At 42.0% G+C, this 22,945-nt stretch overlaps 7 protein-coding genes across 7 annotated transcripts; 3 read left to right on the top strand and 4 right to left on the bottom strand.

The window, feature by feature from the left end:
• Positions 1-64: 64 nt before the first annotated feature.
• On the bottom strand, positions 65-976 carry BDR25DRAFT_332556 (uncharacterized protein; the record flags this gene model as incomplete). The annotated part of the gene is made up of 3 exons (XM_033692761.1): positions 65-203; positions 235-457; positions 661-976. The coding sequence occupies 3 exons, from the start codon at positions 974-976 to the stop codon at positions 65-67; spliced, it is 678 nt and encodes a 225-aa protein (XP_033550596.1).
• Positions 977-2,916: 1,940 nt separating this feature from the next.
• BDR25DRAFT_281682 (amino acid transporter) lies at positions 2,917-4,930 on the top strand (the record flags this gene model as incomplete). Its single annotated transcript, XM_033687908.1, has 9 exons — positions 2,917-3,168; positions 3,226-3,251; positions 3,301-3,394; positions 3,443-3,560; positions 3,614-4,104; positions 4,152-4,174; positions 4,223-4,333; positions 4,384-4,451; positions 4,502-4,930. Exons 1-9 carry the CDS (start codon positions 2,954-2,956, stop codon positions 4,928-4,930), a joined length of 1,575 nt encoding a protein of 524 aa, XP_033550595.1. The 5' UTR covers positions 2,917-2,953.
• Positions 4,931-5,163: 233 nt separating this feature from the next.
• Positions 5,164-7,294, top strand: BDR25DRAFT_217879 (P-loop containing nucleoside triphosphate hydrolase protein; the record flags this gene model as incomplete). The annotated part of the gene is made up of 3 exons (XM_033684914.1): positions 5,164-5,391; positions 5,442-7,103; positions 7,157-7,294. The coding sequence occupies 3 exons, from the start codon at positions 5,164-5,166 to the stop codon at positions 7,292-7,294; spliced, it is 2,028 nt and encodes a 675-aa protein (XP_033550594.1).
• A 276-nt stretch (positions 7,295-7,570) lies between these two features.
• BDR25DRAFT_217977 (uncharacterized protein) lies at positions 7,571-8,356 on the bottom strand (the record flags this gene model as incomplete). The annotated part of the gene is made up of 2 exons (XM_033684915.1): positions 7,571-8,115; positions 8,170-8,356. 2 exons carry the CDS (start codon positions 8,354-8,356, stop codon positions 7,571-7,573), a joined length of 732 nt encoding a protein of 243 aa, XP_033550593.1.
• Positions 8,357-8,613: 257 nt separating this feature from the next.
• BDR25DRAFT_256583 (uncharacterized protein) lies at positions 8,614-13,178 on the top strand. Its single transcript, XM_033686419.1, has 9 exons — positions 8,614-10,047; positions 10,101-10,815; positions 10,861-11,379; positions 11,422-11,921; positions 12,241-12,363; positions 12,420-12,451; positions 12,500-12,561; positions 12,629-12,706; positions 12,755-13,178. The coding sequence occupies exons 1-9, from the start codon at positions 8,736-8,738 to the stop codon at positions 13,020-13,022; spliced, it is 3,609 nt and encodes a 1,202-aa protein (XP_033550592.1). The 5' UTR covers positions 8,614-8,735; the 3' UTR covers positions 13,023-13,178.
• Positions 13,179-14,203: 1,025 nt separating this feature from the next.
• Positions 14,204-15,229, bottom strand: BDR25DRAFT_323474 (uncharacterized protein; the record flags this gene model as incomplete). Its single annotated transcript, XM_033692106.1, has 3 exons — positions 14,204-14,393; positions 14,479-14,817; positions 14,853-15,229. The coding sequence occupies 3 exons, from the start codon at positions 15,227-15,229 to the stop codon at positions 14,204-14,206; spliced, it is 906 nt and encodes a 301-aa protein (XP_033550591.1).
• A 581-nt stretch (positions 15,230-15,810) lies between these two features.
• BDR25DRAFT_217056 (uncharacterized protein) lies at positions 15,811-16,721 on the bottom strand (the record flags this gene model as incomplete). Its single annotated transcript, XM_033684895.1, has 2 exons — positions 15,811-16,350; positions 16,401-16,721. Coding segments are annotated over 2 exons (861 nt in total), but the record flags the coding sequence as incomplete, so codon positions are not given.
• Between the last annotated feature and the right edge of the window lie 6,224 nt (positions 16,722-22,945).

The raw sequence follows: 22,945 nt of genomic DNA, 5'->3' as shown, positions 1-22,945 counted from the left end.
TCGTTTCTCTCTCGACTCCTGCCTTTAATTTGAGATAGAGAGGATGCAAGCCAGATAGGAAAGATCATGTTAAATCTCTGACTTTAGCTCTTCGGAACAGCACAATTCCTCTTCTTTGCTCACTATTTTCTTGCCCCGCCTCTTCAGTCAGACCGCTTCTAGCATAAAAGCCCCTCATCTTTTCCCCAGTCATCACGCTCGTACTCACACGCTCTTTATCCGCCATCTCGATACCCCAAATTGACTAACAATTTCCCAATGCCCCTACCTTGAAACTTCGAATCGACGCCACACACATGGAGATCCGAGCATTCAGCATGGTCACCTGTCCAGTACTGTTCTGCATTTGCGACAGCAGAGCTAAGGAAGGAGGAGGCTTTTGGGTCAGCGGCTCGATTTGGGAAGAATGCAAGGGATAAGGTATGGTAGAGACCGAGTGCTGGTTTTATAAAATTTCCTGTACGAAGAGTCAATCGATACTTTATTAGGAACTTGTAATGTGCCTTCGAGGGCAGCGAAGGAGGGTAGCGACTCAAGATGACCAAAGCTTGCGGTCACTTCTCGAAAGAATTGTGAACTCATATCTTTAAGACCGAGTTCTGCAATAATTGGAACATTTTCCAACAAAAACTAATCTGAGTAATCAAGGAAGTCACTCACTTGGATCACATGTACATAATTCTCTCGCTCTTCCTCCGTCACCAATTCTTCTCCAATCTGCCGCCCCGATAACCTTCTCTTTCCCATTCTCTGCCATTACAACAACAATAAACTGATGCCGCCAATCCCAAAACCTCTCCCTAATACCCCTAAGCAAGAACCAGTACACATCCTCGGGAAATTGCTTCCGATGCGGATGCATAATGTCACCAATGACTTCGTCGTCAAAGAAGGCATCGAACCAACAGCGAGCTATTGATGGAAGGTCCGACAGACATGCGTAGCGGCAAAGTGGAGTTCGCAGGGATGTTGGCATATTCGTTTCCATTTTACTAGGGAGGGATGGGCGACGGTTTGTTGGTAGCTGTACGATGTTAGGGTAGTTTTGAGGAGAAAGGCTGATTCGGACTTGGAAGGTCACGTGTGGGCGAGACTGGGAGGTGAACGGTAGGTTATTTGAAGGGCGACAACCACCACGATTAAGGGATTATGTTGGGGCTGAGAACCTGGACTCTGAGGGAGTAGCGGTCTTAAGTTTATAGAAGACTTGGCGTTAGGGTTATATCCGTAGACTGGTTTCGACAATCAGGGGAGATTTAAGCGATTCTAAGCTTTCATGACATGGTCCACAGATCGTTGGCGGCATTGGATTAATCGAAAATCCCGGAAGGAAACTCCCGTATTTTGGCTTGTTCCCTCTGTACTTGATATTGCATAGATCGATCACGTGAGATAACTGTCATCTCACACCCTCGGAGCATTCAGTGTTGAGTTCCATCTTTATGCGGAACTGTGAAGAAGCTTCAGTAGGCCTTGTTGGCCCCCACATTGGCCCCACACCCTTCCTTACCGAACTTGCGGGGAAGATCCTATTCCAGAATTTCTCCTTGGGCAAGTCCCAGGAAATCGAGGGATGCTATCACAGAGAAAGCTATTGCGATGGCCGCCTCAAACGAAGGACTGGCGCCTGAGAAATATGGGGAAGATAAGTGGAGAGCATTTTAGGAAGCTAGAAAAGATAAGCTACATATTGCAAGTAGTGATATTTTCTTGGTAATGATTTAGAACTCTCTTTTGCTGTTAAATTAAAGTCTAGGATATTTCCAGGGGGTTCTTCAAGGACGGAGCCGAGACCTACATACATGGCAATGAACTTAATGGGAGCAATTGCCTGCGAAGCTGGAAGTTAGTGGAACTAGCAGTTTCGAGTAGTACAGGTAGTTGCAGTACTGCCAAAGTTGAATGCATCCACTAAGCCAAAGATCCTCCTCAAAATGAAAAGCTTGATGGAAGGTCGGCCGACGAGGTAGATTAGTTCAAGTATAGAACCAATCAAGCGAGTTGCGATGTGATTCCCGGGAATGCACGGTGTAAACCGGCCTCATTCGTATGTCTTACGCGAGCCGCCTAGTGGGGCTTCTATTCGAAGATGAAGCCGACTAGGAGAACAGGGCAGATGTAAGGATTGTGCCGCTTTGAGAGATTGAGCATTGAAACTGGCAGATCAATTGGATATTTCTGTGAGACTCCCTGCTAAAGTCTTTTACTTCAGCGCCAAACTGTCCCTTTCGATACCATAACTTTCGGACACGTCTTCTATGTGGTAAGCTAGACGTAGACAGGTTTCCTTCCTAAGCTTGATGAGATATCCGTCGTGAGCGCGCATCGCATGATAGCCCCTTCGTGATAGGCTCGATAGTATGTTTTGTATCGGCACCATTCGAGCATTTTCAGGGTTGTTGCTGACCATCCTGGTTGCGAGGCTAGCCCGTAAATGGCAATAACTTACCAATTAATATATTGATCCGACTTGCTGGTCCATTCATTGACCCACGAATCTTCGTCAAATGCCTGATAATGTACGTGACCCATGTGAAATACAATCCTCCAAAGATGTTGGGTGATAGTCGAAAGACAAACTTTTTGAGTGTACGCCTACACTCCACTTCTTCAAGAGACGAAGGCGATTCCTCTCTACGTGGAAGCCATCTCCGTGTGCAATAGCGGTGAAGAAGCAACATGAGAGCGGCTTCGCGGAAGACTCCATGAGAATCAGGACCTGGGGTAGCGAGCGTGTACGCCCGAAATTAGCATGATAGTAAAACCGCCCCATATGGTGGATGGCAATTGAAAATCGGCAACGTGTCTAAAAAGGTGGCGGCTGCTCGAAATCTAGGGAGAATGGAATACAAGATTGCTTCTCTTGAACGTGAAGTGTTCTTATTATCTCTCCTTCCGCTATTTACTAATAACGATCCCTAACGTCCTTTCGCTTTCAACCTCGGTTTCCAAAATGGTGAATGCCAAGGTTTCAACCTCGCACGTCGACACCGCGCCGTACCACTTAGAGGGTAGCGAAGAGAATGTATTCATCTCTGAGAAGGAGGGCACGACTGCTGATAAGCGCGACATGGCTCGCATGGGCAAGCGACAGGAAACTCGACGAAACTTTCGCCATCCTACAGTTATCGCCTTCACGATGGTGATTCTGGCGACTTGGGAAGCCGAGTAAGTATTATTCTTACTCCTTCCGTAGCTGCAAGCTGATAAAATTCTGCCTCTTAGACTCGCAACTAGCGTATACAGTCTAGGTGCGCGATTCTTCCTTTCCTGGTAGCATCCAGTGACTAATAGTCCTAGGCAACGGAGGAACAGCAGGTTTGATCTGGGGCTATCTCATTGTTATGACCGGTTTTGGGTTTGTGGCCGCATCAATGGCTGAGATGGCTTCCATGTTAGTCACTCAACCGCAGAGAAGAGACCTTGAAGCTGATTGACTGAGGGCACCAACATCCGGGGGGCAGTATCATTGGGTATCGGAGTTCGCACCACCCAGCTGTCAAAAATTTCTGAGCTACCTTGTTGGTTGGTTGGGAATGCTTGGATGGTCGACCGCTGCGGTTCGTAAAACACCGCCGTTCAACCTTGTTCTTAATAATAACGGGCAGAGTAGGCGACTGTTTCCTACCTATCCGCAAAGCAGATTCAGGGGCTGATACTTTTGAACCACGCGTCCTACGAACCGAAGCCCTGGCATGGAACGCTTTTGATCTGGGCTATACTCTTTGTTTGTCTTGTCTTCAACACATTCTTCTCCAAGACGCTTCCTCTAGTTGAAGGAATTATTGTAATTCTCCATGTTGCGGGTTTTATTGCGGTATTGATTGTACTATGGGTGATGGCCGATCGCGCTCCCGTGGATGTTGTGTTCAAGCTCTTCGAGGACAACATGGGTTGGGGGAGTACCCCTCTATCTGTTATGGTTGGGTTAGTCGGAGCAGCCTCTTGCTTTGTTGGTATTGAAGCTGGCGCGCACATGGCTGAAGAAGTCCGCGACGCAGCATATGCCATTCCCCGAGCCATGATGTGGACCTGGATTGGCAACGGACTTTTTGGATGGCTAATGGGCATAACCTTTGCGTTTTGCGTCAAAGATACAATGAGGTAAATCAGTACTACGCTGGTCAGCCTCAATTACTGACCTTTTGCAGTGTATTAACAACACCATTAGGAGGTTAGTTGACTGAAATCGGCACAAATGCATTAAATACTGACTTAACAGTTCCATTCATGCAAGTATTCTACAACTCTACTAAATCAGTGGGTGGTGCGACCGGATTGACCTGTCTTATGCTTGTCATCTCACTGTTCGGATGTGTTGCTGTGATTGCCAGTAAGCGGAGTCGACCAAATGTAATTGTAGCAGTCTAACCTCTATTCTAGCCGCTTCGCGCCAACTTTTCGTGTTCGCTCGTGATAAGGGAATCCCGTTCTCGAGTTTCTTCGGGCAGGTGAGCGAGGCTGTTGGAAGTTGAAGTACTTGGTCCTGATTCGAATGTAGATTTCGCCCACTTATCAGATTCCGCTGAACGCCGTCTACGTTACTGTTGTCCTCGTCGTTCTTCTTTCTCTCATCAATCTCGGGTCCAGTGTGGCCTTCATGCAGGTGGTGTCCCTAGGAGTTGTGGCTATGTTGACGACTTACATTATCTCTATCTCATGTGTTGCATTGAAGAGAATACGAAGGGAGCCGCTTCTCCCATCAAAGTTCAACCTCGGAAAGTTGGGGCTTCCCACCAATCTCATCTCTATTATGTTCTTAGCCTTCATCTGGGTGTTTTCCTTATTCCCGTCCGTACCTCGTCCAAAGGTGTCAGATATGAACTGGGCTGTTCTTGGATATGGATCTGTTGTTACTTTCTCTATTTTGTACTTCGTCACGCGACGTCACAGTTATCGTGGCCCTGTAGAGTATGTTCGAAAGGGGTAGTAAACGAGCGACGGAATGAAACACAAGAGCTCTACAATTTCGGTGCTCTCAGGAGCTTCAATGAGTTGAGGGGTAACTGAATGTGAACGAAGTGCGTTGTATAAGCCGATATTGATCTTGGCAACACCAATCTAGGCTTAGCTTCTATATGAACTCCTTATCGATAAGGGCACCCTCAACTTCCCCGAGTTATCATCGCTCTGCCAAACTCTTTCGTCTACAGGTCGTCCACCATGGCGGATGAGGAAGATGCCCTCGAGACACCACTGAACGCGGCTTTGTACAAGCCGCCTACTTTGCTGCCAATTGCGCGGCTCAAAGACGTATTACTCTACACCATTGAAACTTACCCGCTAACTATCATTGTTGGTGAGACAGGGAGCGGGAAGACCACGCAAATCCCCCAATTTTTATATAAGTCAGGATGGACAGCAGATGGGACGTCAATTGCTATCACTCAGGTGAGAATTCTCTCATTTTTCTAGTAGAAAACCTTACTATTTGATAACAGCCTCGCAGAGTTGCCGTTACAACTGTCGCTGCAAGAGTCGCACACGAGATGGGATGTGAATTGGGCCAAGAGGTTGGATACTCGATAAGATTTGATGATGTCACGTCAGAAAAGACACGTATCAAGTTTCTAACAGACGGCATGCTTTTGCGCGAGATCCTTGTGGACCCGCTTCTCAAGCGCTACTCCGTGATCATGGTCGATGAAGCTCATGAGAGATCGCTGAGCTCCGATATTCTTTTAGGCCTTTTGACTAAGATTATGAAGAAACGTCATGACCTGCGGGTTGTTGTGTCTAGCGCAACTTTGGATGCGGAACATTTCTTGGAATTCTTCACAGCCGATGTTGACGAAAAGATCCATGGTAAAAAGAAAGAAGAATATGGTTATGTCATTGGCATTGAGGGCCGTATGCACCATGTCGACCTGCATTACCTGATCGAACCGACACCAGACTACCTGGAACGAACAGTAGAAACTATCCTGGAGATCCACACAAGTGAACCGGATGGTGACATTCTCGTCTTTCTTACTGGCCGCGATGAGATCGAAACCACGATTGATATGATCCAGGACCGTCTTGGCGATCTGGACTCCAAATTTCGCAATATTCAGTCTCTTCCTCTTTATGCAGGGCTGTCGTCCGACCAGCAGATGTATGTGTTTGAACCAGCACCCGAGAAGACCAGGAAGGTCATTATATCAACCAACATTGCCGAAGCATCGGTGACCATAGATGGGATCGTGTATGTGATTGATTGTGGATTTGTGAAGTTGCGCTCCTATGACCCTACAAGTGGAATCGAAAGGCTGTCTATTGCTCCTATCTCCAAAGCTTCAGCCATTCAACGCGCTGGTCGAGCTGGACGCACAAGGCCCGGAAAGTGCTACAGGTTGTATACAGAAGAGGACTATGAAGACCTCGAAGACGTAACACCGCCAGAGATCCAGAGAAGTAATCTCGCCCCAGTTTTCCTCCAGCTCTTCAACCTCGGCATTACCAACGTCGTCCGCTTTCCATACGTGTCGAACCCGCCCTCAAAACTAGCGACTCGTGCTCTGGAGCTACTCTACGCCTTAGGCGCTCTCGATGACCTCGCACGCATTACTAAGCCCCTCGGAATCCGTATGGCCGAACTACCCCTTGAGCCTATGCTCGCCAAAGCTTTGCTCAACGCGACTTCCTTCAATTGCCTTTCGGAGATGCTCTCAATTGCAGCAATGATGACGCTCCAAGGCACTACATTCGTCCTGCCAGAGGGTGAGAAGAAGCAAGCCGACAGTGCAAAACGCAAATTCGCAGTTGACGAGGGTGATCACATAACGCTCTTTAACGTTTATGATGCGTTCATCGGACCCGGCAGGAAGGACCCAAAATGGTGTAGGGACAACTATCTCAATTTCAAGGCTCTGGAGAAAGCTGTCAGTGTGCGGAAACAACTCGCGAGACATCTTGACCATCTCGGGATCCAAGAGTCGGCCTTTTCTGGGAGTGATGTGCGGAGGGTTGGTGGGGTCTCGAGTTTAGAGCTTACGGAGAGGATTCAGAGATGTTTGACTACAGGATTCTTTGCTCATGCGGCGAGGATGAAGCCGGATGGGTCATTTACGACAGTGGATGGAGGAACGACTTTGTGGGCGCACCCAAGTTCACTGTTTTTCGTAAGTCTGCTCTAGATTAGGAGAATTGGATTTGTTTGCTAACGACGTTGAAGCACCGGAAGGCGGATTGGGTCATCTACACTGAGATTCTTGAATCTAAAGACAAGATCTTCATTCGGGATATCACATCGATTGACAAGGACTGGCTGTTGGAATATGCGCCAGAGTACTACAAGGTTAAGAAGAGGTGAGGAATGGTGGCGAGGATGGGGCTGAGTGGTTAGGTATTGAAGTTTGATCCATAGCGCATCAGAACCCGATTGGGATGATTTCCGGAAGGATAAACTGATCCATGGAGACAGTTAGATTTGTACAGAGACGCCGAAGGAACAAATACGTCGACATCTGCAATACAAGTCGGGTATGTTTGCTTATATCTGCGTACTAGCACATCAAAATGAAACCAGGGAACTCCCCGACGCCATTACTCGGGTAGTGTAGTAAATTTCAGTCCCAGCAGTAGCCCGTCATTTCAAGACGTCAACAAACAGCTCCCTCATGCCCTTCAAGAAAGTTGCCAGATCCCTCGTCTCATTCAGCCGCTCCAACACCCTCTCGACTTCTTCTCGATCCAACTTGGGCCGGCACTCTAACACTTTGTACTCGCGCTCGCTCGTATCCAACTCGAACCACGCCTCCCTCTCCCATTCCCTCTCACAAACGTTGGTATACACGATTTTCAATCTGTCCTCCTTGCCTAGCCCCTCGATCCTGAGCCCAAGATAGCTCTCCCAGAAGTCGAGCTCAGGCTCATTGTACCTACTCTGACCATCAAGGTAGCGGCGGTGCTTGAGCTGTGCTTCGCGGCGTGCGGAAATGGCCTTCTGAACTTCTGCGATTTGCGACTTCAAGGCGTCGCGGTGAGCGAGCCGCTCGTCTCGCTGGACAGTGAGGGTGCTGATGGCGGAATGCATCTCTGATGTTTCGGCAGATTCTTTGGTGAGGGTTTGTGAGTGCTGAGTTTGCTTGAGAGTGAGGATCTCGATGTCGCGCTTCTTCATGCGCTGGTCCTCTGTGTATGGAGTGGTGAGCATTGGTTTCTCGGGTTGTATGAGAAGTTATTTACCTTGAATTTCGCCGACGCTCATGCGGAACTGATTACGCTCCTCAAGAACTCTCTTGCGGCCCTTCTCAATGAAGTCATCGAACCGCGCGGTGAATTGGTTCATGCGACTGCGTAGGTCGTCGAAACCGAAGTTGATCGAGGGAAGCTGGTCGGCCATGCTCGGCGCATCGTGCGAGGCTGCGCGCATAGTGCTGGCGCTGAGGGAGGGCTCAAAAGTGGTCATTTTGAAGTAGGTGGGTAGATTGTTGTACTTGAATGAGACGCGATAGTGTGGTTGGAACGGGTGGATGGATGTTGTTATGATTTCGTTGTTGGGGGAAACAACGGCGTTCGGCGAAACAAGCGGCCGAGGGATAGCACGTGATTCGGCGTTCTGGGATTAGCGCATTCGCGTGAAAGCTCAACTTGGAGTTCGTCTTCCCCTTCACTCCTGTTGTCAATCACTCTCGCCTTCACTGCGTTCGTTGAATACTGCTGTTTACTTTGGCGCTATTCAAGTATCCTCTCGTCGGCTATGCTTCTCACCTGCAACCTCAGCCAAGATTGCAAACCACCTCCCGAGCCTAATGGCTAAGCATTCTCCGAACGACCTTAACTTCGGGCATTTTGGGCAGGCAACATACGATGTAGAAAATTCAGCATGGGCATTTGGCCGCGAGCCTGGAGTAAGAAGGGAGCTCCAGCAATTAGGCGGCTGGAGAATGGCCCTTCCTCCCAGTATACACTTTGAACGTACCTCTACTTTCGAGCATCCATGGACGATTCGACACGTGCAGCAAGAAGCGAAAGCGCTCGCTCGCAGCAACCCTGAGATTGCCCCCTCACTTGGAAACCTCCCTGAGCTCGCAGTCGCTTCGTCAGCCGTGACTTCCGTAACCAGTACCTACGATGCTGCTATTGGGGAAGTCCTTTCCTTTGGGAGCTTTACTTCCGAGGGTTACTCCAAAAACCCAAGGCAGGTCGCGGCGGTTGTAACTGGGGAAGTTGGGAATATTCTCCGCCTGACAACGCTTGCGAAGGAGAGACATGGATGGGAGCAAGACAGGAGCATCTGGGTCGAAGGCTGGGCCATCACAGACGAAGAGAGTGGATACTGGGCTGGAGATGCGGCGCCAATTCAACAGGTATGCTTCGCCCAATCTGAAGAGCGATCTGCGTTTCTCGCTGCCCGCTTTCCTACCCGAATTGTACTGTTTCGCCCTATCTATCATGAACGTCCCGTGCGACCCCCCCGCTCCCCGTATTACCAGCTTCCACCTTCTATGATCGAAGCGAACCCAATTTTATCTCTAGACATGGAAACGATGGGAGGCACACCGCTTGCCGATGTAACGTTCAATCCTGACTATCAACGCCAGGTCGGCTTTGTAGATCAAGAGGGTAACTGGAGTGTTTGGGACATTGAGGGCGGCCACAAAAATAGATCGCAGCATACAATATCTTGCATAGATCGAGGTTGTGTTTTACCGAACAAGCACATGGACGACGTAGAAGAGAAGGGAAACCCGGACCGTGAAGACGGATGGGCTCGTATACTCTGGATCGGTGACGTAAATACCATCTTGGTATGTAATCGCAGGCGCCTGGGTGTATTTGATTTCAGAGGTGGGATACGTCAGGTTCAAGGGCTTCCATGTCCAGAAATAGCCTCTTCAAGTTCCGCCGACTGGATATTGGATATGAAAAGAAACCCGAAGAATAAACACCAGGTCTTCATCTTGACGTCATCGCGTCTCTATCTGATGCAGATTAAGTGTTTGAATGATACAATTGAAGACAGTGGTAGTGCAGGAGCTATCATTGTACTGTCATGGGCCCATTTTCGTGGCCTGGAGGACATCACGCTCCGAATTTGTGTTGCTCCTAAATCCGGCGAAGGTAGGCAGCTGTTCACCTATGGCTCCTACTCATCTTTATTGACCTCATCCTAGAATCTCTGGTAATCATGTATTCCCGCCTGAACGCGCTCGTGACGGTTTTCCGGTTCCAAGACCTTGACCAAGAGCCTTTGATTGCGTACTCCAGCTCGGATCCTGTGGAATTGAGGCTTGACGAACGACTGTTCGATGCAATTGGAACACCACGGTATATGCTCAACCTCAACATATCTTCGCTTCAGTTCGGAGAGGGCGATAATCTTGGACCCCGGGGACCTGGCCTCGCGTACCTGTCGAATGACACTCATTTCTCTCGTTTGTCAGTAATGCTATCCGATCTAAGCGTTCATGAAACATTACTGTGTGCCCTTCAGCCGGAGGAAAGAAACGGATCACATGACGCGCTTATTGTAGACCGGCCTACCTGGACTACAACCACCCGCGCGCGTTTTGGCCATCCATCTTCGAATCTAATAAACCATGACGAAGAGTTTGTTGTGTCAGATGGGATGAGCACTATGCAGGCGCCCAAGATGAGGAAGTCTTACCTGTCTCCGAAACCGATACAGAGTCGAAAATTCAGCACATCACAGTCCACAGCAACAAGGCCGGGTTCTTGGACAGTGGATTACAGCTTTCTGTATGATGCATTAAACCGAAAGGATCTGAATACGATGGCCCAGTCGGAGGACATCTCAGCTTTGTTAGACAGAATTAGACGCTTGTTGGTTGAAGAACCAAATATAATGGAAGTAACCCAAAGGACAATGTAGGTGGTCTAGTCTCTCCCATATATCTGCCCTAATATACTTAGACTGGCCCAAGCTGAATCAAGAGTTAATGTTCTCGACATTGATGAAGCGTCATTGCATCTGAATGCACTTTTCTCCGCTTTTGAGAATTCTCCATCTCTTAAGATTAGACATATAGCATCCAACCAAGTTCTTCAAATATCTGAGGTCGACGGCCAGCAAGCCACTATCTCATCTTTATACGATACCATTCTGCAGAACTGGATCGCTCCTTTACCTGCGGCCGTTCCTGCTCGTACTCGACAGCGTATAGAGCGCCTCGCGCGACACATTGCCGCAGAAATTATGCTAGCTAGCTTGCGCATCCGCCGGATAGAACCGGCCCCTCCCTCTCTCGACGAACTTGCATTACAAGCAGGACCAACCCAGGACAGCGCTGTCGCCATGCACATCCTACTGTCCCGGCCAAACAAGGAAACACAGCTCTCACCATCTTCAAGCCAACAATTCCTCATCCGCCAATCATCGTCATCTTCACAGTCTCAATCTCAAACTGTGTTGCCCACACCAGAGCCAACTCCGTATATGGCTTCTAGAACAACCTTCGCATCCGCCTTCTCTAGCATGAACAATCCCCTAAGTCGGCTTAATCAACATCTCCAGATCGCCAAACCGATTAACACCGCTGTCCCTCCCAGTGTAAATCAAGTTCTGATGCACTGGCGGCTCGGCGAAGATCCGAGTACATATAACTGGGACGCAACAACTCGTGTCGTGCAAGAAGAGCTCCAAGGTAGTGATGAAATTAGCGCGGAACGTCGGGCAAAACTGCAACGGAAAGCGGAGCGACATTTGAAGAAGCAGAGAAGAGAGACGCAAATCTTCAGGGAGAGACAGATGGCTGAGAGCCAATCGACATTCTTGCAGAGCCAGTCGGCGTTGGTGCGCGGTGGTAGATTGAGAAGCTCGCCTGCGCCAATGGTGGGTATGGGAGGAAGTAGTCAGGTTCAGGGCCTAAGTCAGAGCCAAGGATTGGGCGGAATTATGGTGCAGAGTCAGGTGGAGCCTGGGAGATTTGGAGGCCGACCGGAGAAGAAAAGGAAGAAGGGGAAGAGTAGGCTGAGTGGGTTTTAGGGGTCGAGCATAGCATGTGACACTTGTATGGAGCCGCGGTAACTTCTTAGCTTGGAAGCCACATGTACCTAGGTAGAGTAGTTTGGTGCAATGCCGTGTTTCTACTTAGGCGGAGTCATGCTCATTCAGTCCCGGGATCATGGAACTGGACCGGTTCGGCGAGATGGATGATGGATCGGATCCGTACGACACGAGTGCAGCTACTGACGGCAAGTGGGGCTAGCTAGCGGGGTAGCTTCACCACAGAAAACTTCACCTCTCTTCAACCCTCGTTCAAGTGATCGAGTCCCTTTTCCCAATTGAAAAAGCAATTATCGTCCTGAGTTTGAAACGGTGTATCCGGCACAAGTGGCAGCCCAATATGTCAGGATTCCCAAGTTTGCAGCCTGCTTTCACCGTTCGAGTGGATATTGACCCGCCGTTGCCCGTTGGTATGTTTGTGTCTAGTTGGCAAGTGGAAAAAGCTGCTTGTGCTGATGATTCCTAGGCGGACAGTGTGGCACATCATTGGTTATTGTCGTATGTAAAATTGGAGGGTTTGTGATGAGAATATTAATTGGGGAATAGCCAATGGTGTCAGGAACTGTGAAGAGTGAGCCTGGATTTGAGCCTACGCTAGATGCTGAGCTGTGAGTTTCAATCCTGTGAAGAGGAAGGGGGAAGATAGGTGCTTTGACACTGACGGAATCGGCTTAGGCATGGTGTTGGATACGACTACATCCACAACGACGCAGACGGTGGCAACATGCGCCTAGATGTGCGAAGTCAAGTTAAGTACGTTCCTCACTCCAACTCCCCTTGTTCAGTCCCTAATATTTCTAGAAATAACGACGGTACTATTTTCGCAATGTACTACAAAGGCACCGTCGGTCTCACCGAAGGCGTCAAGGCTTTGCTTGGCGGCTCAGCAGATGCGAAGACGACTCCCTACGGTGACTCTTTCGTCTCGTTCTCCTTTGAGACTGGAAGTCCGAAGTACAAGGATTTGGAGAATGCGACGTATGTAGCGGCGGGACATTTTGTGAAAGAGCCGGGTATGAAGGGACTTGTGGTTGAGTACAAGGTTTCCAAGGTAGTGTCCAAGGGGTAAGCGAACCCATAAGCTATGAAGTTCCAGGTTGGGGTGGAGGCTGATGGTAAGTAGGGATATTGGGATGGGGTTGAAGGCCGTGAAGCTTTAGGAGTAGGGTGAAGGCCTATTATGAACTGTAGCCGTCGCCTGTATGGAGAATTGTTTTACTCGAGTATTTTGCCTTTCCTTCGTGAGACTTCTGACTTAGGCTTTGTGTTCCGGAGGGCTGACAGATTAGCTGTTGAAATACTACTCTTGTCAACTATGATCTATAGGTAAATGAACAGCGCCTCGCCGTCCCCGTGCTAAGGATGTGCGAGGCTCACTCGTTGTGTAGAGAGCGGTTGGCAGGAGGTGTAAGCAGTAACTTGAACATTCTCTTGGAGTCTAAGCATTCTTGTAACACCATCATTTTCCTTAACACTTCGATATCTTCTTCTATAATGCTTAGGAAATGGCACATATATCCTACTCGCTGTGGACTGAATCAAATTCTGTTATGAAAATAAATTGCAAAAAAAAAGAACCCAGTAGTATGCTAGACTGAGAAAACCCCTGCGCTTTCCTGTGAAGGAACTTCAAGACTCCTTGCTCCCAATTCAGCTCCGTGTAAAGGTACAGGTACTCCACCGCTATCTTCTTTTATCGAGTCTCTACTTCGTCGAACTCACGTCGGTGCGCTACGGATAGAGGGGAAGAGCAGTCCCGCCAACCCCACAAATTTTTATTGATTGGCCGTTTCGGTTCGGTGGTAGTTTTTATTGTTCAATATCTTGAAATATTCAATCCATATAGACAGTTTGATTAAAAATAAATTCAAATCTGATATCCAGAGGTAGGTGGGCGGTTAGAGATGGGGGTGGCTGTTTTGCGCAAATGTCACCACTTTCACCTACGTCACCTTTTCTGATAGGTGTGCGCTGTGCAACCTCGTCGTGGCTAAATGTTTCTCCAATTTCTAAGCCATTGCTTGGGGGCCGGGTATCTTAACCTCTACACAGACAACAACTTCTCGCAGCGCGACGAGTGAGCTACTCTGTGAACTACGGCGCAACCATCTCTAGAGAATGGTGCAGTGAAGGTACCCAGTTGTGTGGGAGCCTGGATTCATTATGAAAAACACGCTACATACATGCGCTTCTTCGAAGTTCCCATATCACCGAAAGTCCCTTCTCAAGCATTCCGAATGAAGCAGCCCTCTACTCTAAAGTGTCATCCTCATGGAATACTAGCGCTCTTACCTCGATACTCTGTCTGCTTTCCCTATCCTCTGTTCCGGGAACATGGAATGCAGTGTGAGGAACTCGTCTCGCCCTTCCATCGAGCTTGGAGTCGAAGCACTTGATAAGCAATACTTCTTCGGGTGTGAGTCCATTCTTGTAGAACCACCTATAGGCTTGTCAGACTCTAAACTCTCCTAATTAGGACATGAGGGGCAAGGGAAAACGCAGCATACGTCTGATCCTTATTATACCTGACCTGATAGGTTTCTCCTCTTCGATTCGGATATATCAACTCAGTCACCACCAAATCCTTGTCGTCTACAGTATCAGCCTGGGCTACCGCCAATGGATCTCTCTGCACCGGTTTAATCGGTCTCCAGACGTTGATTATTTGCACCCTTCCCTTCAGCAGCTTCTCAGCTTCCTCGGGCAGGTGATGCGGAACCCGTGAAAGAGCAGCCGAATAGGACTGATCAATATGCACGCGTTGAACCGGGCCGCGAAGTTGGCGTACCCGAGACTCTTCGTCACCAGGCGCTTGGCGACGGATGGTATGGTCGAAGATGAAGATTCTGGATGCACCAGTTCTACTGCTGTCAGCTTACTCTATAGTATCTTGACAAACTAGGCAACTTGCACGTTCTTGAGTAACTCCTCCGTCTCAGGATAGTATTGAGCTTTGATTTGCTCATCGTCTACGAAATCTTTCTCCACGCTCACGTGCGGATGAAATTGAAAGCCATTTCCATCAAGGGTATAATCTTTCTCACGACCGGTGACGTCGTGGACAGTAACCGGATACTCTAGGAATGGACGATCATAGGTCTCAGGGCGGTTGATGTAGGATGGGTGTGGGGGTGATCCGTCTTCATTGTCCTTGTAGAACCTTAAGGTAGTGGCAACATCTTGCGCTTTAGTCACTGAAGGTGTGACGCTGGTTTGGAGGGTTTGCGGAGAGTAAGTGGGGGCTGATTGGGGAAGCTGGACAGCAGCAGTTGCCATTTTGTACGGGAATTGATATTTAACAACCTGGGTACATGAAAGTATTTGCTAGCTTGCTTAATTGCCTGAGATGAATTGTGTACCTGAACAATGCATACCTTTGAGCTTCTTATATGCTATAGTTGTAAGTTGAGGTGAGGTTGTGGATATGTAAGCCAACCAGCTTCCCCGCAAGCACGCAATACTTCAAGATGTAAGTGTAATTCCCTTAGACTCCAACTGGCATTAATCGCACTGTCCGGTACTCGTCCGTCCTGGGTTTCAGGGTAGTTATTGGTCGCGGTTGGATGCTTATCAGACCATTAATCGAAGACCCTGGCAGAAATGCGTGCATATTAATAAATCCTAGGTAGGGGTCTACTGCTGATGAATAGGTTAGTTTTCGAGGATTACATATATGCATCAAATGAGACATTGGATTTCCAAGCAAGGAAGCTCGCCATAGCTATCTTTTACGGAGCTGATTTGGAGTATCAATGCGAACGACAACATGACCGTTCGCCTATGTGCGTATTGTCTAGCACGCAAACCAACACTCAGGCTCGGATGTGAAGAAGGGCAGTTGAGATATCTCCAGCAATCTATAGTTGGACATGAATAAGCTTTGTGACCGTAGTTCCGTCGTCCAGCACATCATCTTTCTCTTCAAGCCTATACCCTCTCAGCCGAGGAATGAGCCTCGTCCAAACATACCAGTAGAAAAGCCCAAACACTATGATAGAGATTCCGACAACTGCATAAGTTGCATACCACATTCCTCTTTCATCAGTTCTTTTGCGCTTCGACGGGAAGAACGGGGCAGCCAAAAGCGCCAGAGCGAGAGCTATTCTGAGAACTACAGCTCCGATCCAGGCCTTGAACGGACGTTTGAGATCAGGCCTCTTGTACCGGAGCCACAGGAGTCCGATTGATATGGCTAAAGCGAAAAATTGACCGGGATATCCTTCCACCTCGAGAATGAAGGAGTATACTTCTCCAGATGGTGGAAGGACTATGACAAGGAGGGACGGGATGTAGTGTACGATGAGTCCGCCCATGGGTGCATTGAATGGTTTTGACGATGCTAGGTATTTGGAGAAGGGGAGGAATCCTTGACGCGCAATCTCTTGATTGAGCCGTGCCTGCCAGAGATCAGTTAAACCTTAAAAAATGGGCACGTCTTGGAACTTACTAGGGCGAAGGTGACCACCATGACATTACCAGCCCCAGACAAAGCAACTGCCAGTGGCAATATCTTCTTTCCTAAGTGAGGTCCAAAGGTTCTCTGGAAAAATAAAGCCGCAATCAGCTCTCCACTGCCCCGAATCTCGCCTAATGGAACCACCATGAAGTAGGCGACATTGACCAGGAGGTAGAGAATGCATGATGTAATTAATGCCATGATTGAAACCGATTTGAGTGTTCGGACTGGGTCTTTCACCTCATTCATGACGTTGTTGACATTGCTCAGGCCTGCATAAGAGTAGAAGACTTTGAACAATGCCGTTGATATCTCTATTATTCACTGTACATCTTGCCAAGCCTTTTCTCTTATTAGTTTAAAAAAGGGCTAGATTAATGTTTAATTAGCCTATAAAACTTTCTACTACTTTTATAAATATTCTAGATTTTTAAGGCAAATAAATATATTTTACTAGGTCTATTACTATATTCTAGGTGTTTTAATGTAATATTATAATGCTATGTTTTATTGTTAGTAGGCTAAAGTTTACTTTTTTATTACTATTTATAGTTTTAAGGTGTTACTAAGCTAGAATTAGTGTGTTAGTGTCTGTATTCTAGTACTGTCCCCTTTTCTTAGTTATATCTGTCTAATTCTGGCTAGATATTTATAGATATCTGCTAACACTGTTACTTAAGCTTAGTATGTCTTTCTAGCCTTACTATAAGAAATGTTAAACCTATTGCCTATTATTTAACTTTGCAACTAACTAACATAGTGCTCTATATAAATATTATTAGTAGTATAAAAGATTTATTTATTTATATCTTTATTCTTTTTTTATTATTACTAAATTATTTTAGAGGAAATAACATGCTTTTTAGGAAATTAATTCTAACCTACTAATATAAAAAGTATAGTATAATGCTTATAAAGAATAATCTTTTTATTACTAATAAATATAAACTATATCTTCTACTTTTTTACATCTAAATATGTTTAATTTTATTTTAATTAGTTATATTTTTCTAACATTTATATCTACTTTTTTTTTTATTTACTTAAATATTAATTAGTTTACTTTAACTTTTACACTTTTATTTTTATTTATTTATCTAAACTTTTAACTTTAGTTAACTTTTTTACTATTTACTATGTCTTAATATACTCTAATTATATTTACTTTTTAGCTTTTTATATTTCTTAAGCTTAATCTAATTAATACTAAAAAACTATGCCTAGCTGCATATATTATAGGTGTACTTTACTATTTGCTTATTAATTTTAGCCTAATGCGCAATCCTACTGCTATGTGTACAGAATGTAGTGCTTATTATTAGATTAATAAACATTTAGCTAGGTCTACTACTAGCTAGCTAAAATATAGGTTCTGCTGCCTTTAGAGAAATATTTATTTAAAGTTTTATTAAAACTTACTAGTTATTATCTAGAGTTTATTAAATAGTTTTTATATAAAAAGTGCATATTTTTATAATAATATTTATATATATAACACTTCTTTAGCCTTTACTTCTGCTAATTACACTGCTACAGATTGTAATGTGTGTAAGAATAGCGTTAAGATATTTTAGATTATAGAGGAACTTTACTACTTATAAAGTCTATTAGAGCCTGCTTAGAGGGTTACTGCTAGCTACGCGCAGTTATACTTTTATAACTTAGAGTTTACTTTAAGTACTTAGCTATAGTGTAACTAGAATTTAAACCTAGACCTAACTTTATTATAAAAGCTTATGCATATGTTAGAAGTAGATGCCTATAATCTATAGATTTTTATTTATAAAACTGCTTATAAAAGACTAAAGAGAGCTAGGTGTAATAGTTAAAATATTTAGATTATTATAAACTTTTAATTAAAGCTTATTATTAAGGCTAGTGCTAACTAACAATAAAAAAATCTACTAGTTTTAAATAAAGTTGCTAGCTTAATTATAAAAAATTTTAATAAGAGTATAAGTTATAGTCTAATTTTATATTATTATAATAGTAATAACTCTACTTAATTCTACTCTTAAGTCTGTTCTTCTTATCCTGCCTATTAGCTTTTTTATTATGTCTTTATGTTTATTACTAGTTAGCCTAGATTCTTTTTTAGGCTTATGCTATGTAATTCTAATAAAGTCTAAAAAAATCTTTATATTACTAATACTATGTTTTATTAATTTTATCTATTTCTTTAGAAGAGTTATAATGTAGTACTTTTTGCCTATAGCTAATTATTCTAACAGTAGATAATAAATTACTAAGCATAAGTTAAATAAAAAAAGCTTTATTAAGTCTATAATAATTAGTTAAAACTCTAAGTAGATTTTTATTAAAGTATTAGTAATACTTTACACTAGAATAATTTTAATGTGTAATTTATTAGTATTTATACTATACTCTCTTTAAGTTATATTAGCAGTAGTTAGTTTATATTTTAGTGTTACTAAAATTTTATAGCTATTATTTAAAAGCTTAGATGCCTTTTTCTATTTATTACATTTACTATAAATTTTAAGTAGCCTAAGATAATAGTAGAACTTAAACAGCTATAGTATACTTTAAATTAGCTTAATATAATTACTTAAATATTTAAGTTATAGCTAGATTTCTTAATAAAGAATATTAAGTTATAGTAAGTGTTTAGTTGCTTTACTAGCATTATTTACATAATTAAGTATTAGAAGTAGAGACTTCTCTATGCCTATATTCTACTCTTTATACACTTAGATAATAAAGATTAGCTTCTATTACCTAATTTTATTAATTATGTTATATAGGCTAAGCATTTAACATAGTCCTAGAATCCTAATAGTATTCTAACTAATATTATTATAAGGTCTATAGTACATAGTTCTTATAGTAACTTAAATTTATCTACTAGCTACATGCAGGTGCTTTTTAGGTTAAAGTAGCTTTTTTACTAAAAAAATTTTTTAAAAAATTTTACTATAAAAACTATAGTAAAAAAAAATAGTTATTTAATTTATTATTAGTAAGATAATAGCTAAGTCTAAATAGTTAAGTGTAGATAATATAAAGTTATAGTTAATAATTAGTAAATTATTTTTTATAGTTTATTTTTATCTAGGTAATATAATGCGCATGTTAATATAAAAGTCTGCGCATTTATTAAGGCTATTAAATATATTTATAAGTATATATATAAGGGCACTAACTAGGTTACTGTTTATATCTAAGATTAAAACAAAGTTACATCCTACCTATAGCGTTAGTATATTAGCCCTACTAAGGCAGCATAGCAACTGTTTAGTTTTCCTGTACATAGAGAGTAGCCTTTAGTAGTTTGTCTAGCAATTTATCTGCTAGAAGGACATGTAGTATCCTTTTAAGATAATAACAACATAGATGCAGTACATAGTTATATAAAAAGCGCTTAGTTAACTTTAATAGCATAGTTTTAGTATAATTTCTAGCACACTAATAGGCTGCATCTACTATACTAGGACTTTTTTATAGATTACTAGTAAAATTTAGCTACGCGTGCTTAGACTTAGTATTGCAAAACTATAATGTTTATTAGGTGTATGTATTTTTATAGTCTATCTATAGAGAAGCGCTTTTATTTATAAATATTATTAACCTATATTCTTAAAGTAACTAGCTTTAGTAACCTATATACTATGTAAAGTAAGCTTTATCTAATATTTAAAAACACTTATTTAGCTTATAGTTTATTATAAAAGGACTAATTTTAGAATTATATTTTCTAAAAACTTTAACTTACAGCTACTAGCTTCTTATTATAATAAATATTTATATAGGCGCTAGTATTTAGTAATATATTTAATTTAGTAGCTATTTAGACAACATTTTATGCTAACTTCTTAGATAATCTACCTTTATAAATAGCTTTTATTAATCCTTTTTTTACTAAATCTAAGCTGTTATAAAATTATAGCTTATAAATTCTAAACTAGATACTTTTAAAGTTACATAATAAAATACTATTTTAATTTAAAATGCTAATGCCCTTGTATAATTAGATCTCTATTACTGTTCCTTTCTTAGTATATAAGCAGATGTTATATAATAATATTACTAAGTATACTACTTTTACTAAGTCTTATAACTAATTAAATTATAGTTAAAAATTAGTGTTTAATACTATTAAGTCTACTATGTGTTTAGATTTAAATAATGCTTAGTTTTTTATTTAAGGCTTTAGTAGTACTAGCAAAACCTTTTTTTATTAAATGTTATGTTTTTAATTTTAGTCTTAGTGTAAGATTATTCTCTGCGTAGCTTTATCTAGTATTGCAGCGCTACTTTTTCTAGGTGGTAGAACTGCGCACTTAAAGTTTAAGATACTTATTAAGATTATAGAGAATTTTTTTTACATGTTTACTATAAACTCTTCTACTTTTAAGCTGCTTTATAAAACTAGCCTTATTATTTAAAATAAGGTTTTTATGCAGCACTAGTTATATTTTAAGGCTATTAATTAAAGTTTTTATAATGTACTATAAAGTAAACTGCTTTTTAGTAGCATTTTATTAGTATTTAGTAGTAATTTTTTATAGATTTTACTAGTTATACCTAAGAGTAGCTAGGGTTAAATAGTGCAGGTATGCCTTTAATAGTCCCCTTTTTAGTGTTGTTTTATAGTTCTAACTTTAACTAAGAACATAAAAATGCACACTAGAGCTATAAATTAAGCTTATATAGACTAAATACTTTCTATATCTAGAGATAAGTAAACACATGTTAATCTACTTTTTAGTGTTTAAAAGTTTATCTTTACAAGTTACTTTTATTCTTATATGTATTTATTAAATATGCTGTGTGTATTTTTAGACTTTACTATTACTACACGCTTTTTTTAACAGCGCTGTATCCTTATAGTCTATAATAAAGTAGTTATAAAAATTAATAATATTCTTTTTAGGTATTTTAAAGGTAATGTCTAGAAATTTATGTCTATAAATAAAGTATATTAGATAGAATTAGATAGTGTTAATTATCTTTTAAAGAATTTATTATAGATGTTTAATTTGCCTAGTTTACTTTTTACTAAACTTTATTTAAAAGTTAGAGTTTTAGTTATTTTACTTTAAAATCTAGATCTTAGGGAAGGTTTATGCAATAAGACCTAATTATTAGTTACTGCTCTAAGTTAATAAAGCGCATTTGTAACTAAAAGAATCTTAAGAGGTAAATTTAATAAATAGATGTAAACTATTACTTAGATTAAATTAGTATTAGAGAATTATAATATTTTACCTTTTTTTATTATACACTATTAGATACTTATCTAGTTGTGTTTTATAATATTTATTAATAAATTATAGGGCTAATCTATAAAGATTGTAGGTGTAGACCTAAGGCATCTAGTTTTTACACATAGACAGCTTTATGTTGCGCTTTCTAGGGTTACAACTATATCTAGCATATGTATTTTAAACTAGGCTAATTTAATAAGGCGTGTTATTAATGTTATATATAAGAAAGTGTTATTATAATCTACTTAGTTATATGCTGTGTTTTGTGCATGTATTAGCAATGCCTAGGTTACAATCTGCTGCACTTAAGGCGTAATCTAGCTAATTTAGCTAGGTGTAATTTAAAAAGTGTAAAGATGGGATGGTAAGTAGCACGGATAGCACTGAGAGCAAGCTTTCGGAGAAAGATAGGAGTGTATTGTAAGAGAGACGAATCGCTGCCAAGCTTCGCTTGTCAGGATTCATGCTTATATACGAAGCACAGGTCATACGACCTCCAAACAGGTCAGGTGAGGCCATACTGGCCCGTTCTGGGACATCCGGCCTTACAAAAAGGGCTTTTTTTTACTTTTTTTTTTTTCTTTTTTATTCTACTTTTTTAACTTTTTTTTTTTATAGCTTTTATTTTTTGTCTTTAATATTTGTTTTACTATAGGTATTACTTATAAGCTGTCTAATATGTCTACTCTTTACTATGTTTTTACTTATAAGTGTTGTGCTACTAGCAAGCTATAGTCTAACCTTAGAAAGGATTTATAGGGTTAGTATTAGTAGGCTACTTATTAATTAGTTGCGCTTTACTTTAGTCTTACTAGTAAAAGAGTGCAGTTAGTAGACTATTTTTATATAAACATATGTACTATTACTTCTTTAGTTACTAAGCTAATAGTGTTAGGCATATAACATCCCTCTGTTATCTACCTGTCCCCTGCTGTATATACTAGAATATTAAGGTTGTCTACTTAATTAGCTATTTAATGTTTCTAGTAGTTTTATAGATTAGACATAGTAGAGTTATTATTAAAATATTAACCCTTAATATTTACTTACTTTGTAGACATCTTTCTAGGGTTAGAATAATGTAGTCTAGGAGTGGCCTTTCTAAGATAGTCTGCTTTATGTTCTAACTTTATCTAGTACTAGATTTAACATTCCTTTATTTAAATTTATTTATAATTAGTGTTTACTAAGGCTAATGTTTAAAGCTAATAGTATTAATTTTCCTTAGCATATTTATATAGATAAGGTTATGCTCTGTTATTATTAAGTGTAGTTAGAGAAATTTTATAGTTCTAAACCTTTAAACAT

This window comes from Lindgomyces ingoldianus (assembly GCF_010093535.1).
Source record: "Lindgomyces ingoldianus strain ATCC 200398 unplaced genomic scaffold BDR25scaffold_8, whole genome shotgun sequence".
Classification (NCBI taxonomy): Eukaryota; Fungi; Ascomycota; class Dothideomycetes; order Pleosporales; family Lindgomycetaceae; genus Lindgomyces; species Lindgomyces ingoldianus.
The sequence above is the reverse complement of the archived record's forward strand: the minus strand, read 5'-3'. Positions and strand labels throughout refer to the sequence as shown.

Bases quoted from the DNA above. Each gene is read 5' to 3' on its own strand.
- BDR25DRAFT_256583 (XM_033686419.1), top strand. From the start codon at position 8,736: ATGGCTAAGCATTCTCCGAACGACCTTAACTTCGGGCATTTTGGGCAG. The intron at 10,816-10,860 runs GTAGGTGGTCTA...TAATATACTTAG, and splicing joins GAAGTAACCCAAAGGACAAT to ACTGGCCCAAGCTGAATCAA. The intron at 11,380-11,421 runs GTATATGGCTTC...CGCCTTCTCTAG, and splicing joins CCCACACCAGAGCCAACTCC to CATGAACAATCCCCTAAGTC.